Source organism: Erinaceus europaeus, chromosome 1 (assembly GCF_950295315.1).
Source record: "Erinaceus europaeus chromosome 1, mEriEur2.1, whole genome shotgun sequence".
Taxonomy (NCBI): Eukaryota; Metazoa; Chordata; class Mammalia; order Eulipotyphla; family Erinaceidae; genus Erinaceus; species Erinaceus europaeus.
In genome coordinates, this window is record NC_080162.1 from 203515339 (window position 1) to 203528495 (window position 13157).

The 13157-nt window shown below is 43.6% G+C and overlaps 1 protein-coding gene across 1 annotated transcript in view; it reads left to right on the plus strand.

Moving 5' to 3' along the window:
- The window catches only part of HHLA1 (HHLA1 neighbor of OC90), a 44929-nt gene that overhangs the window by 18694 nt on the left and 13078 nt on the right, over window positions 1-13157 (plus strand). The window contains exons 9-11 of the mRNA XM_060202384.1: window positions 1569-1817; window positions 6864-6932; window positions 7245-7310. Coding sequence (XP_060058367.1) covers window positions 1569-1817; window positions 6864-6932; window positions 7245-7310 — 384 coding nt within the window. The remainder of the gene's footprint in view (window positions 1-1568; window positions 1818-6863; window positions 6933-7244; window positions 7311-13157) is intronic.

A 13157-nucleotide genomic window follows, 5' to 3' on the forward strand; every position in this document is an offset into this window, starting at 1 on the left:
CATGCAAACCCCATAGCATAGCAGGGAGCTTGTCTCTGTAGTGTGCATATTTTGTTACTTTTCTTAAGACTCAGAGGTGTTGCAAAAACAGCTGAGAGTTTGCTGAGTTTGCTGACCCCCTTTCATGCTGAATCCTCCAGTGATATCTTAAATAACTGAAATGCCTTAGCCTAGATATTTCTTTGTTTTTATGGAACTGTGACTTATATATGTACAACCTCACTGTTTTGGATGACTTTTCTTTTTTTTATTCAGATAAAGAGACAGAGACTTCACTGGAATTTCTTCCCTAGATACTTAATATTTCAATGAAGTCTTTAGTAGAATCTTCCCTAAAATGCTAACTGAATAGTGAAATGAAGTCAGGGTTAGGCTAATTTGTAGTTACCTGTTTTGGGGTGTTTTTTTTTATAATGGGGTCAGATTAGTCTGTAGCTGGCTACATAGTAATACAAGAATCTGATAGTGTCTTGATGGCATGCTAAGAGGTACCTCCTTCCCCACTTTGGTTTTTACCTCCAGGGTTATCACTGGAGCTCAGCGCCGTGCTCTTGGTGACCATGTTTTCCTTTTTTTTTTTTTTTTTCTTTTTTATTGCATAGGTCAGAGAGAAATTGAGAAAGGAGGGGATGATAGAGAGAGAGAGAGAAAGAAGACCTGCAGACCTGCTTCTCTGGTTGAGAAGCATCCCCCCTGCAGGTGGGGGGCAAGGACTTGAACCTGGATCCTGTATGGGTCTTTGTGCTTAGTACCACGTGCACTTAACCAGGTGCACCACCAGCAGCCCCCTCCTTCCCTATGTTTTTATGAATAAGATTCGTGGTGCTGTCACTGAAGACTCTAGAGCTATGCCTATCCTATTTGCAAAAAAAGATAAGACTGACATAACCCTTTCACTGAGTCAGTACTGTCTCTGTGAGTTCCCAAGTGAACCAGAGTGGCGGGAATTGAGTGTGTTCCTTAACACCAGACTGCATGCTGGCTGCTAACAACACAGCACTGGCAATGCTTCCTGTTTATTCCTCAGTTCACACAACAGAAACAGAGATCGAGGCAGACACACCGATGGGCCTGATTCAGTCTGTAGCCTTACAACACTTGGGGTGGGGGGGAGGGGGACAATTTGTAATTTCCATTTTAATGGCAGAATTAAAAAGACTTCTGTATCCTGCCCCAAAATGCACAGCAAGCAAGTTAACTTAAACCAACTCCACATCTCCTTACCCCAAACTTTATATTTTTTCTACTATGTCACATTATGAAAAATAATTTTTTTTAATTTAAAAGAGAGTCCACTGTCCTCAAAACACATACCCCAGCTGACTGATATCTGAGAGTCCAAGCACTTTGGACAATTAAAAATAAAAGTGTTAGGAAATGTCTAATTGAGTCTGGTTATTCCAGTGTAGGGTCAGGACTAAGGCCCTGGAAGAGCTATACCATGAATGCACATTTTATTTATTTATTTTATTTTTTATTTGCTCTTTAATTTCATTGCAGTGTCTTAATGGTTGTATTTCTGAACCAAAGTGGTTTAGAAAACATATCCTGTCACTGTGTCTTTGCAGCTCCCAAGAGAGTGACTGAGGTTTTATGGGTGACAGCCAGTAGGCAGACGAAAGCTTCCACACTACCTGTGCCTTTGCCTCAGACCACTGCTGAAGAGACAGGTGGAGGACCTCCCAGTGGACGCCTTTTGTCCACATCAGAATCTCCTGCAGAGGCAAAGGAGGCCATGGCCACAAAGAACCTTTGGGAACCTCCTGTCAGGACAATGGCCATACCTGGTAGTCCACTGAAGGTCAGCCCAACCTCAGGTAAGAGAAGAGACTCATTCTTTTATTTTATTATTATTATTACTTTTAGTCTTTTAAATTTTGGGTTTTTTTTTTAGTGATTTAATAATGTTTAACAAGTTTGTAGGTTAAGAGGGGTATGATTCCATACAATTCCCACCACCAGAGTTCCGTATCACATTCCCTCCATTGGAAGCTTCCCCATTCTTAATTAACCCTCTGGGAATATGGACCAAAAGTCTTTATGGGGAACAGAAGTTGGAAGGTCTGGATTCTGTAATTGCTTCTCTGCTGGACATGGCATTGTAGGCAGGTCTAGCCATACTCCCAGCCTGTCTCGATCTTTCCCTAGTGGGATAAGGGAAGAGGTTCCAGGACACATTGGTCAGGTTATCTGCATAGGGAAGTCCAGATGGTATCATGGTAGCATCTGCAACTTGGTGGCTGAAAAGTGGTAAGATATAAAGCAGGAAAAACTGTTTATTAATTTGGAAACCTAAAGGCAAGAAAAGGGCAGATGGAACGAAGGGTCTTGGTGTGGGAAGAAGCTAGGAAGTCCGTTTTAGGTTTGATCCAAGGGGCCCATGACTTTAGTCATTTTTGCCTGAGCCCGATAACTAACATGCAGGTGGGCTCAAAGTATTGTCTGGGAAGACGGTGTCAGAGCTGAGAATATGATTAGAAAGTTGGATTAGGGCAGAGAGTAGCTCCCCAATAGGAGGAAAGTATATAAATACCATTAACTGTTTACCCCATTAATCTGACCCAGGGCCCATATCTAGTTACATTTAACAGAGGAGCCTGTGTGACTTCTGAGTCCCTGTCAGCCTGAGCTCGCCGTCCATGGTCACAGCTGGGAACGTTCTAGGCTGCACTCATGGCAGGACCCATCTTCCTGGAGTGGCAGAGCAGAATGACCAGCCTCCCTGCAGAGAAGAGGGCCAGTCCATACCACGGCTGCTCTGCAGAGGGTTCAAGGTTCTGGAGAAGCCCACAAGAGGACCTGTGATGATGTTCCTGAGGGAAATGACCAGTGATATTATTAGTTTAGTTATTTATTTCCTCCAGGGTTATCGCTGGGCCTCAGTACCAGCACATCCAGTGAAAATACTCACTCTTGCCTCCTCAACCCTTAAGCTAAATATGGTCTTACGTGTTTATAAACCTTTGTCTAAATTTTGGAAATCACATATACGGAAAAATAATAAGGGTCTGGGTGGTGGCGCAACTGGCCGAGTGCCCGTATTACATACCAGGACCCTTGTCTGAGCCCCTGGAACACTAAGCAGTGGTGAAGCAGTGTTGCTGGTGTCTCTGTCTTTCCCCCCTCGGCCATCCCCTTCCCTCTTGATTTCTAGCTTTCTCTATCCAATAAATAAATAAAGAGAATAATAAAAAAATTGAAACATAAAACAAGCCCAAATCAGATAAAAATTTTTAAGAAGAAAAAGAATAAAACATGGTCAATAATCATAAGACAATGGGGTTCAGCTTCCAGCCCACAGTTGTCCTGGCACAACCAGAGTGTCCACGTGGACTGAGAGCAGTCTCGAATCTGACGCCATGACCCTAGGACTGTGGGCTCACAGACCTGGCAGAGCAGCAGAGCTAGAAAAAGAAAGAGCTGACACCAGGCTGTGCTCAGCCCTCACTGTGCCACGCTGCCCGCTGCAAGAACATAACCTCACCCTCCACTTCATTCTCCAGGCTCCTGTCGCATCAAACTACCTACTTACTGCTCTAGTCTCTCTGGATTTGCTTGCTCTTTTTTTTTTTTCGCTTTTGTTGCCCTTGTTTTATTGTTGTAGTTATTATTGTTGATGTTGTCATTGTCGGGTAGGACAGAAAAAAATGGAGAGAGGAGGGGAAGACCCAGGGGGGACAGAAAGACACCTGCAGACCTGCTTCACCGCCTGTGAAGCGACTCCCCTACAGGTGGGGAGCCTGGAGCTCGAATCAGGATCCTTAAGCTGGTCCTTGCGCTTTGCGCCACGTGCTTCTAACCCCCTGCACTACTGCCCGGCCCGCTACTTGTTCTTTTTCTCCTGCCTAAGGCCTGTTCCCATTGATCATGTCGTAGAGCTGATGTCATCTGTATGTACACACACATACACTCATGCACACACACAACACACACATTCATGCATACACACAGCACACACACACACTCACACACACACACACACACAGGGCCCCAGGATCCACCTAGACTGTCTTAAGTACCTGTCTTCCGTGCTCAAGATGCAAGTCAGTCTCTTTCCTTTTCTCCTGCCTGTTTCTCCTTCCTCTGCCTCCGTCTCTATAAAGAGGCCACTTTACTGGTTTACCTGGGACCAGAATCAGATAATAAATATATCACATCATGAAGTGGTCCTTCAATCAGGACTTTCTGAAAATGACTGCGATAGTTGTTAAAAATGAGCCCGTGTGGGGGCTGGGCAGTGGTGCAGCAAGTCTGAGCACACATATTACCATGTCAAAAACCCGGGTTCAAGCCCCAGCTTCCCACCTGCAGGAGGAATACATCACAGGCTGTGAAACTCTGCCTGTGCCTATCTTTCTTGCTCCCTCTCTTCTCCTCCTCTCTCCATTTTTCCCCTCTGATATATATATATATATATATATATATATATATATATATATATATATATATATATAAAATCAAGAATGGTCATCAGGAGTGGTGGATTTGTGGTGTAAGCACCAACTCCCAGCTATAATCCTGGTGGAAAAAAACAAACCAAACGTGTTCTTTTTAAATTTTTTATTAGCGATTTAATTAATGTTGATTTACAAAATGACAAGATAACAGGGGTACAAATCAACACTGTTTCCACCACCAGAGTTTTGTGTTCCTTCCACTGGAAGCTACAGCAATTCTCCTAAGTTTGCAGATATGAGTTAACTGTTATTTCTGCAACTATCTCTCCATGTTTGTGTACATTTGCCCATTTATTCCCCATAGTCACATCTTCTTTTCCTTTCCAAGTCACACAAACACCTATTACTACATCCAAATGTCTCTCCCTTTTTCCTTTTCACTCGCCGGGTCCTGCGGGAGTTGAAGTCCAGAGCCCTGTGGTCATCTTCCCCCATTATTTCTCCCCCACTGAGAGTATGGATCAAAATTATTTTTGGAGATGCATAAAGTGGGAGTTATGGCTTCTGTAATTGTTTTTCTGCTGGACCTGGGTATTGGCAGGTGGATCCATACCCCCAGCCTGTTTCTATCCTTCCCTAGTGGGGCAGGAAAGAGCCCACATTCTGTCATGAAAATGACAGGGAAGAGTAGGTCCTAGAATGAATCCTCTCACCACCATAAGTCAGATGTGAGCAGTGCTCTGATTTCTCTCTCTCTCTCTCTCTCTCTCTCTCTCATTAAAGAGAAACAGATAAACTATATTTTTAAAAAACTCATAAATAAATAAACATAACATTATTGGAAATTTTTATTAGTGATTTAATAATAATTAGCAGGCCTGGAGGATAGCAGAGGTACAATGCCACACAGTTCCCAGTACCAGAGTTTTGCCTCCCACCTCCTCCACTGGAAGCTTCCCTAGTCTTTATCCCTCTGGCAGTATGGACCAGAGACCTTATGGGGCACAGAAGATAGAAGGTCTGGCTTCTGTAATTGGTTCTCCATGGGACATGAATGCTGTCAAGTCGAAGGACTGGCAATTTAAATAGGGCTTGTGCCTTAGGAAAGTCCTGTCAGTCTCCGTGCCCAGGACACCAGGCTTGGACACCAGCCTGCAACACCACTACTATCCTGTGCCATTCCATGCTAGTGTAAGTCAGCTTCCAGTGGCATCTAGTGCAGGTTATCATTCTACTGATCACACCCTGGGAACGCCTCCATTCTTCACCTTATATATAAGTACTTTAGTCTGCATTCTCCATGCTCTGCTAACTCCCTGATTTAATAATGAACTAGGGAGGGTAAGCTGACCTGAGGTTGCATCTGGTCAAGTATTCCCAAAAGGAATGAGGGCTCATTGTTCTTAATAGCTGCATAGTATTCCACTGTGTATATATACCACAGCTTTCTCAGCCACTCATCTGCTGTCTCTCTCCATTGTTACTGGTCATCTATATCAGGAACAACAAAACAGACCCCCTTGTGGACCACCATAGGACCTTGCCCTCAACTTGGATCAACAATGGTAGAGAATGTTCCATCCTCTGAAGGGAGGCTGGACAACATACTCTATGCTATACCTGAGGAAGATGGGTTGATATTGGGGCAGCTTGGAATGTTCCTTCTTATGATCACAGAATGTGAGCTCAGATCTACAGGAATACAGAGGTCACACAGGCTCCTAAGCTGAATATGAGCCCCAGATCACATCAAATCAGTGGGGTTTACAGTCAACAATATGTATACTTGGGAGCTACTCTCTTCCCTGATCCAGCTCTCTGGTCCTTTTTCCAGCCATGGCATCATCTCCCCAGACAATAACTTGGATCCACCTGCATATCAGATGTCAGGCTCAGGGGAAAAAAACTAGTATAGCCACAGGCCCTTTGGAATATAACTAAAATATGCCTACTAGCTATCTACAGAACGGAGACCTCCCTCCCCAACTCTTCATCTGCACTACTCCAGCCTTTAGGTTCATGATTAGTCAACAACTTGTTTGGCTTTATATGTTAACTCGCTTTTCAGCCACCAGGTTCCAGATGCTAACATGATGCTAACCAGACTTTCCTGGACAGACGACCCCACCAATGTGTCCTGGAGCTCCGCTTCCCCAGAGTCCTTCCCCACTAGGGAAAGAGAGAGACAGGCTTGGAGTGTGGATCCACTTGTCAACGCCCATGTCTAGTGGGGAAGCAATTACAGAAGCCAGACCTTCCATTCCACCTTCTGCATCCCACAATGACCTTGGGTCAATACTCCCAGAGGGTTAAAGAATAGGAAACCTATCGGAGAGGGGATGGGAGTTCTGGTGGTGGGAATTGTGTGGCATTGTACCCCTCTTATCCTGTGGTTTTGTCAGTGTTTCCTATTTATAAATAAAAAAGAAAGAAATGAGGGCTGACATCTTGCTCTTTGGATTTCAGGAACTTTCACTGTTGGCACACGAACTCTTAGTCCTACCAAGGCACCAGCCCCCAAGTATCCACAGGCAGGTAAGAATATTTTCCCTAGAAAAAGAAACCAGAAACCATAGGAGAAAAAAAAGTCTGGGGATGTAGGTGTTGGAGTAGACAGGGGTGTGAGTAGACAGACTAACCGCATTTATACATTTACTTGTTCTAACAACAACAACAAAAAAAAGTAAAATTGTCCTGTGGTCTTAGAGAAGTCATTTCTTTCTTGGTTACAATTTCCACATAGGTTTCAAGATCTTGCTGTCATTTAGGTGCTAGGAGTCTCTAGTTGTATGTATGAGTGAAGGCTATTTCTTTCTGAGCTGTGTCTGCCTTTTCTGTTTCTTGGAGGTGATGTACAGCCATTTTCTCCTGGAGAAGAGCCGGTCCTAGTCTCTGTACCACACCAAGGTTCAAGTAGGTTGCCCTCACTGAAACTGTCTTTGTTTTGATTGAATAAGAGTTGTTTGTTTATACATGTTCATTCATACTGCTGGAACTTTGCCATTCTATATGCTTGCTGCAAAAAGAAACAAAGAAAGAAAGGAATGAAGGAAGGAAGGAAGGAAGGAAGGGAGGAAGGAGAGAAAAAGAAAATAATAGAAATTATTGTAATTGCTTAATAAATAAATTATTTCCCCACAGGGAAAAGTAAGTATTAATTATTAGCTAGGATAATATATATGGAAGTTATTTGGAATTATAATGCTCTATAAACTTACTCCAATAAACATTAATTGAGAGGAGGCCTATTAAAAAGTCACTGTGGGTGATTGCGCACCTGGTTGAGCGCACATGTTGCAACATGCAAGGACCTGGGTTCTAGCCCCCAGTCCCCACCTGCACGGGGTAAGATTTTCGAGTGGTGAAGCGGGGCTTCAGGTGTCTCTCTCTCTCTCTCTCTTGGCTTCTCTGTCACCCTCTTCCCTCTAGATTTCTGGCTGTCTCTACTCAACAAATAAACAAAGATTAAATAAATCTTTAAAAAATGTTGCTGTGTTATTGACGAATGACAGCTGATTTTTAAAAGGAAAGACTTATTTATTCATTAACACAAAAGTGTTAAGAAGAGAGACCTATTAAATGCACATGGTACAAGGAACCAAGACCGGCATAGGGATCCCGGTTTGAGCCCCCGGCTCCCCACCTGCAGGGAGGCTGCGTCACAAGCGGTGAAGCAGGTCTGCAGGTGTCTGTCTTTCTCTCCCCCCTCTGTCTTCCCCTCCTCTCTCCATTTCTCTCTGTCCTATCCAACAACAATGACAGCAATAACAACAATAATAATAACAACAACGACAAACAACAAGGGCAACAAAAGGGGAAAAAGTAGCCTCCAGGAGCAGCAGATTTGTAGTGCAAGCACCGAGCACTAGCAATAACCCTGAAGGAAAAAATAGATAAATAAATAAATAAATAAATGTTTTTTTAAAAAGCTATAAAAAAGAAGAAAAGAAGAAAGACCTAGAACATCTCTCTGGCACATATGATGCCAGAGAACTCTGGGCCCCATGATGAGTGTTTAACACTATACCACCTCCCTGACTGTGAAATGTGATTCTCCTAAAATAGAGGTAGAATGAGTCTACAGCAGTGCGTAAGGTCCAAGTATACAGTCTGAGACACAGGTCTTGTATAGACTACATTATGACTGTCACCTCCTTCCATACATGGCCATACCTTTGATCCAGTTTCCCCACCCCTACCCCTGCCACTCAAGTAGCCAATATTCTTTTTTTCTTTCTTTCTTTTTTTTTTTACATAATGATTTAATAATGATAAACAAGACTGTGGGATAAAAGGGGCACAATTCCACACAGTTCTTATCATCCATGTCCCATCCTCTCCAATGGAAGCTTCCCTATTCTTTATCCTTCTGGGAGTATGGACCAGAATTCTTTATGGGTAGCAAAAGTTTGAAGGTCTGCTTCTGTAATTACTTCTCCATTGGACAGGGACATGAGCAGGTGGCTCCACACCCCCAGCATGTTTCCATCTTTCCCTAGAGGGGCAAGATTCTGGGTAGATGGGGTTCCAGGACACATTGGTGAGGACATCTGCCCAGGGAGGTGATGTTGGGGGTCATGCTAGCATCTGTAATTTGGTGGCTGAAAAAGCATTAAGATATAAAGCAGAACTAACTGTTTAGTAATCAGGAACCAAAAGGTAAGAACAGAGGAGATAAGATTTGGGGTCCTCATGTTGGAAGAAGCTAGGAAGTCTGTTTTAGGTCTATTCCAAGGGGCTCATGACCGATACTCTACTGTGAGAATGTGAGAGTTTGCTTTTGTTCTGTTTCTTTACCTGTCTGTCACATATCTGTGAAATCAGGTGACATTTGCCTCTCTCCAGCTGATAAATCACACTTAAGGTAATCCACATATAAATGCAGACACACTATTGCTAACGGCGAGCTTTCATCTTTTCTTAGCCGAGTCGTATTCCGCTTCATATGGGCTCCACATTCTCTGCCCCCTTGAGCCTGTCCTTACAATGAGCATGGCTACCAGCAGAGATGGAGAAGAGTACAAAACAGAATCCAGAACTCAGTCCCCACTCATGGGTGTGGCTTACTTAGGTTTTACTTTATTTTTTTAAAAATTTGATTTACTTATTTATTCACTGAGTAAAGACAGAGAGAAACTGAGATAGGAGGGAAAGATAGATAGGGAGGCAGAGAGATGCCTGCAGCCCTGCTTCACCCCTTGTGAAGCTCCCTCCTGCAGATAGGGATAGGGGGCTTGAACCTGGGTCCTTGTGCCTGATAACCGGGTGTGCCACCAACCAGTCTCCCTTTGTTCTATTTTAAAGGGCACTTCCCTGCTTCCTCCTGACCCATTTTACTCCTGTGGAATTCTGAAGGGGACCACTTTCTAAACTTGCTGCTGGCTTTTTAGGACTACTGGCAGATGCACAAGGCTTTGGGTATCAGTGATTTTTGCTGAATTGTCCAAGCTTTTGAAAGCTTTCTCTCCTCTTTTCCATCGAATCAATGTGTTTTTGTTTGTTGTCACCAGAATCATCACTGGGGCTCAGAAGAGATGCTTTGGACAGGCTCAGGTGTGTGTGTGTGTGTGTGTGTGTGTGTGTGTGTGTGTGTGTGTGTGAGAAAGAGAGAGAGAGAGAGAGAGAGAGAAGGTGAGAGACAGATGGAGAAACAACACAGCATCTCTATACTACCTGCTGCCTGTGCTCCTGCATGGGTGGGTGTGTGGGTAAGGGCTCAAACCCAGACATCCCAGCATTCGCTCTGTTCCAGATTTTTTTTTCTCACAAAAAAAGAAGTGGGTATAAAGCAAATCTTTCAAAATTGGTTAAGTCTTAAGATCCTTTCTATTCCTGGAGGCCTTTCCACCTGAGATTCCTGAATGTTCCTGGACCGTCCAGTTATGTGTCAACAGGCATTATTAAATCCCTAGGCCTACACAGTCTCTTCTTTCATGTCACCTGAGTTCTGCCTCAGCCCCCACATTCAACCTGCAGTGAATGATGAATGGGCCTTTCAGACACCAAGATGCGATTATGCCGCCACAGGAAATTATAACCCTCCCTCCTTCCCACAAATTTTTCTAAAATAAAAGCACCAGTGATAGAGATGAGGGTGTCGTCAGACTGCATTTCAGAGAAGAAGTATGTGACTGTATGTCTTGATCTTATATAAGTATCTATAATTCTGTCTATGTATCTAGGCATCTATTTATTAACCCCTTTTCATCTGCTTATTTATTCAACAACAACAACAAAAACATAATGGTAAAATGAGGCGGTTCTGGCAGCTTCCAAGAAAGGAGTCTGCACGGTCACCAAAAAATGATGCCCAAAGTCCTCGACATTTGCTTATTCATCCACTCAGTGAATGTTTATTGCACTCCTATTGTGTTTTTTGTTTTGTTTTTCTACTTCCAGGGTTATGGCTGGAGCGTGGTGCCAGCACTACAGAGACTGCTCCTGATGGCAGATTTTGTTGTTGTTGTTTGTTTTGTTTTGTTTTGTTTTGTTTTCATTTTATTGGATAGGACAGAGAGAAATTGAGAAAGAGAAGGAGAGAGACAGAGAAACACCTGCAGACCTGCTTCACCACTTGGGAAATGTCCCTCTGCAGATAGGGAGCTAGGGGCTTGAACCCAGGTCCTTGTGTTTAGTGCTATGTGCACTTAGCCAGGTTCACCACTGCCTGGCCCCCTGTTCTAAGTTCTGTTATGCTTATTTTAAGATTTTTCTTCACAATAATCTTGCAAAATAGGTTATATTTCCTCCCCTTCTTTTTCTTCTTTATTTTGCCACCAGGGTTATAACTGGGGCCACAAGTCTGTATGATTCTACAGCTCCCTGCAGACTCATCTTTTTAAGATGATGGAGCATAGAGAATAAAAGAGAGAGGCAGTAAAAGAGAGAAAGACACATTCCATAGTAGAATTCCTCATGTGATGTGAATTCCTTATGAAGTTTCCTCATGTGATGGCCAGGGGCCCAAACTCAGATCCTTGCAAATGATACACTATGTGCACTTTTCTGGACTCCTGTTTGTTCATTAAACAATTTTAGTGGGTCCTACATAGTGAAGAAAAAGAAGGAGAAGGAGGAGGAGGAAGAGTAGGAGGATGAGAAGGAGGAGGAAGAGTAGGAGGATGAGAAGGAGGAGGAAGAGTAGGAGGATGAGAAGGAGGAGGAGAAGGAGGAGGAGGAGAAGGAGAAGGAGATGAAGAAGAAGAAGAAGAAGAAGAAGAAGAAGAAGAAGAAGAAGAAGAAGAAGAGGAGGAGGAGGAGGAGGAGGAGGAGGAGGAGGAGGAGGAGGAGGAGAGGGAGAAGAAGAAAATAAAAAGAAATGTGTAAGATCTGAGTTCAGAATTCTTTAATTCCTAGGTCTGGGTCTATTCCTTCCTTTCAGTGATAACTTGATGAAGAATATGTACAATGTGAATTGACAAGATTTTAAGGCGGGGGAAGCAAGCAACAAATGCTATATACATTAAAAAAATAAAAAGATAACAGATCTCTGGCTGTTATCTAAGAGGACTTTATTGACTCAGAAAGAGTCATTTGAGCAAGGTACATCTGTAAATGCACAGTCCTGGGAGAAACCTCTCTGATGCAAAGACCCTGAAACAGGAAAGCCATGATTTTTACTAGAAGCTGAAAAGGCAAAGGGCTTCATTCCTGGCTCTGGAAAGCAGAATGATGAAGGTGGGGCTGGAATCCGTGCTCAGAATTTATGAAACTCTTCTGAACCATGTTGGTAATCAGTTTGTAATCAGGTCTGTGTTGCAGATACAGTTCTTCAGGAGAAGAGTGGGAACGGAAGTAAGGAAGCTATGAACAGGTGCTCTAGTGAGGAAACTGTACTGATGAGACATGAGGGCTGGAGATGGGATTTGAATGCATAGGTTGGAGGTGAAAGAACCCGCAGGAAAGGATGATAGAAAGGTGTTGATATGCTTCTAAAAACCCCTTCTGTTTCATTAGTTTAATCCCCCCTGCTTAACACTATTCTATTTACATAACCACTTCATTCTATTTACATAACCGCTGTTAACAAGCACCACCCTCCCTCCAGGGCATTGGTGGTTCAGTGGTAGAATTCTCGCCTGCTCCGCCCCCTCTCCTTGTCACACCCTGATTTTCACCAGTCACTTTTCTCTCCACCCTCTCTGCGTTGCATCCTGTTCCCACCCTACTGGGCTAGTATATTTATAAGGACAAGATTGTAGTTTTTAGTTTAGCTTAGCTTGGTATAGATTGCACTGCGTCCTGCATGAATTAAAGAGATACTGCATACAACCCAGCCATGAGTCCCGGGTCGTCTGTTACCAGCCTGTGAAGCCAGCCCGGCCAAAACAACAGAAAGAGCCAGGGGCCAGGTGGTGGTGCACCTGGTTGAGCACACGTTACAATCTCAAAGACCCAAGTTCAAGCCTCCAGTCCCCACCTGCAGGGGGGAAGCTTTGTGAGTGGTGAAGCAGGGCTGCAGGTGTCTCTCTGTCTCTCATAATCTCTGGCTGTCTCTATCCAATACATAAATTAAAAAAAAAAACATTTTTTAAAAATGAAGGAGCCCTAGGAGAGAATCAAAAAGCATACCCAAATTTGAACAACTAACTGTCTTTTTCTGAGATGGAGAATTTTGGAGGGGTTGGGAAAAAAAAGAGGCAGGGAGAACAAGCACTGAGAACTTTAAGTGGTCTTGGAGATTATAGAAAGTACAGTGGCAGGAGTCCGGCAATAGCACAACAGGTTAAGCGCAGGTGGCGCAAAGTTCAAGGACCGGCA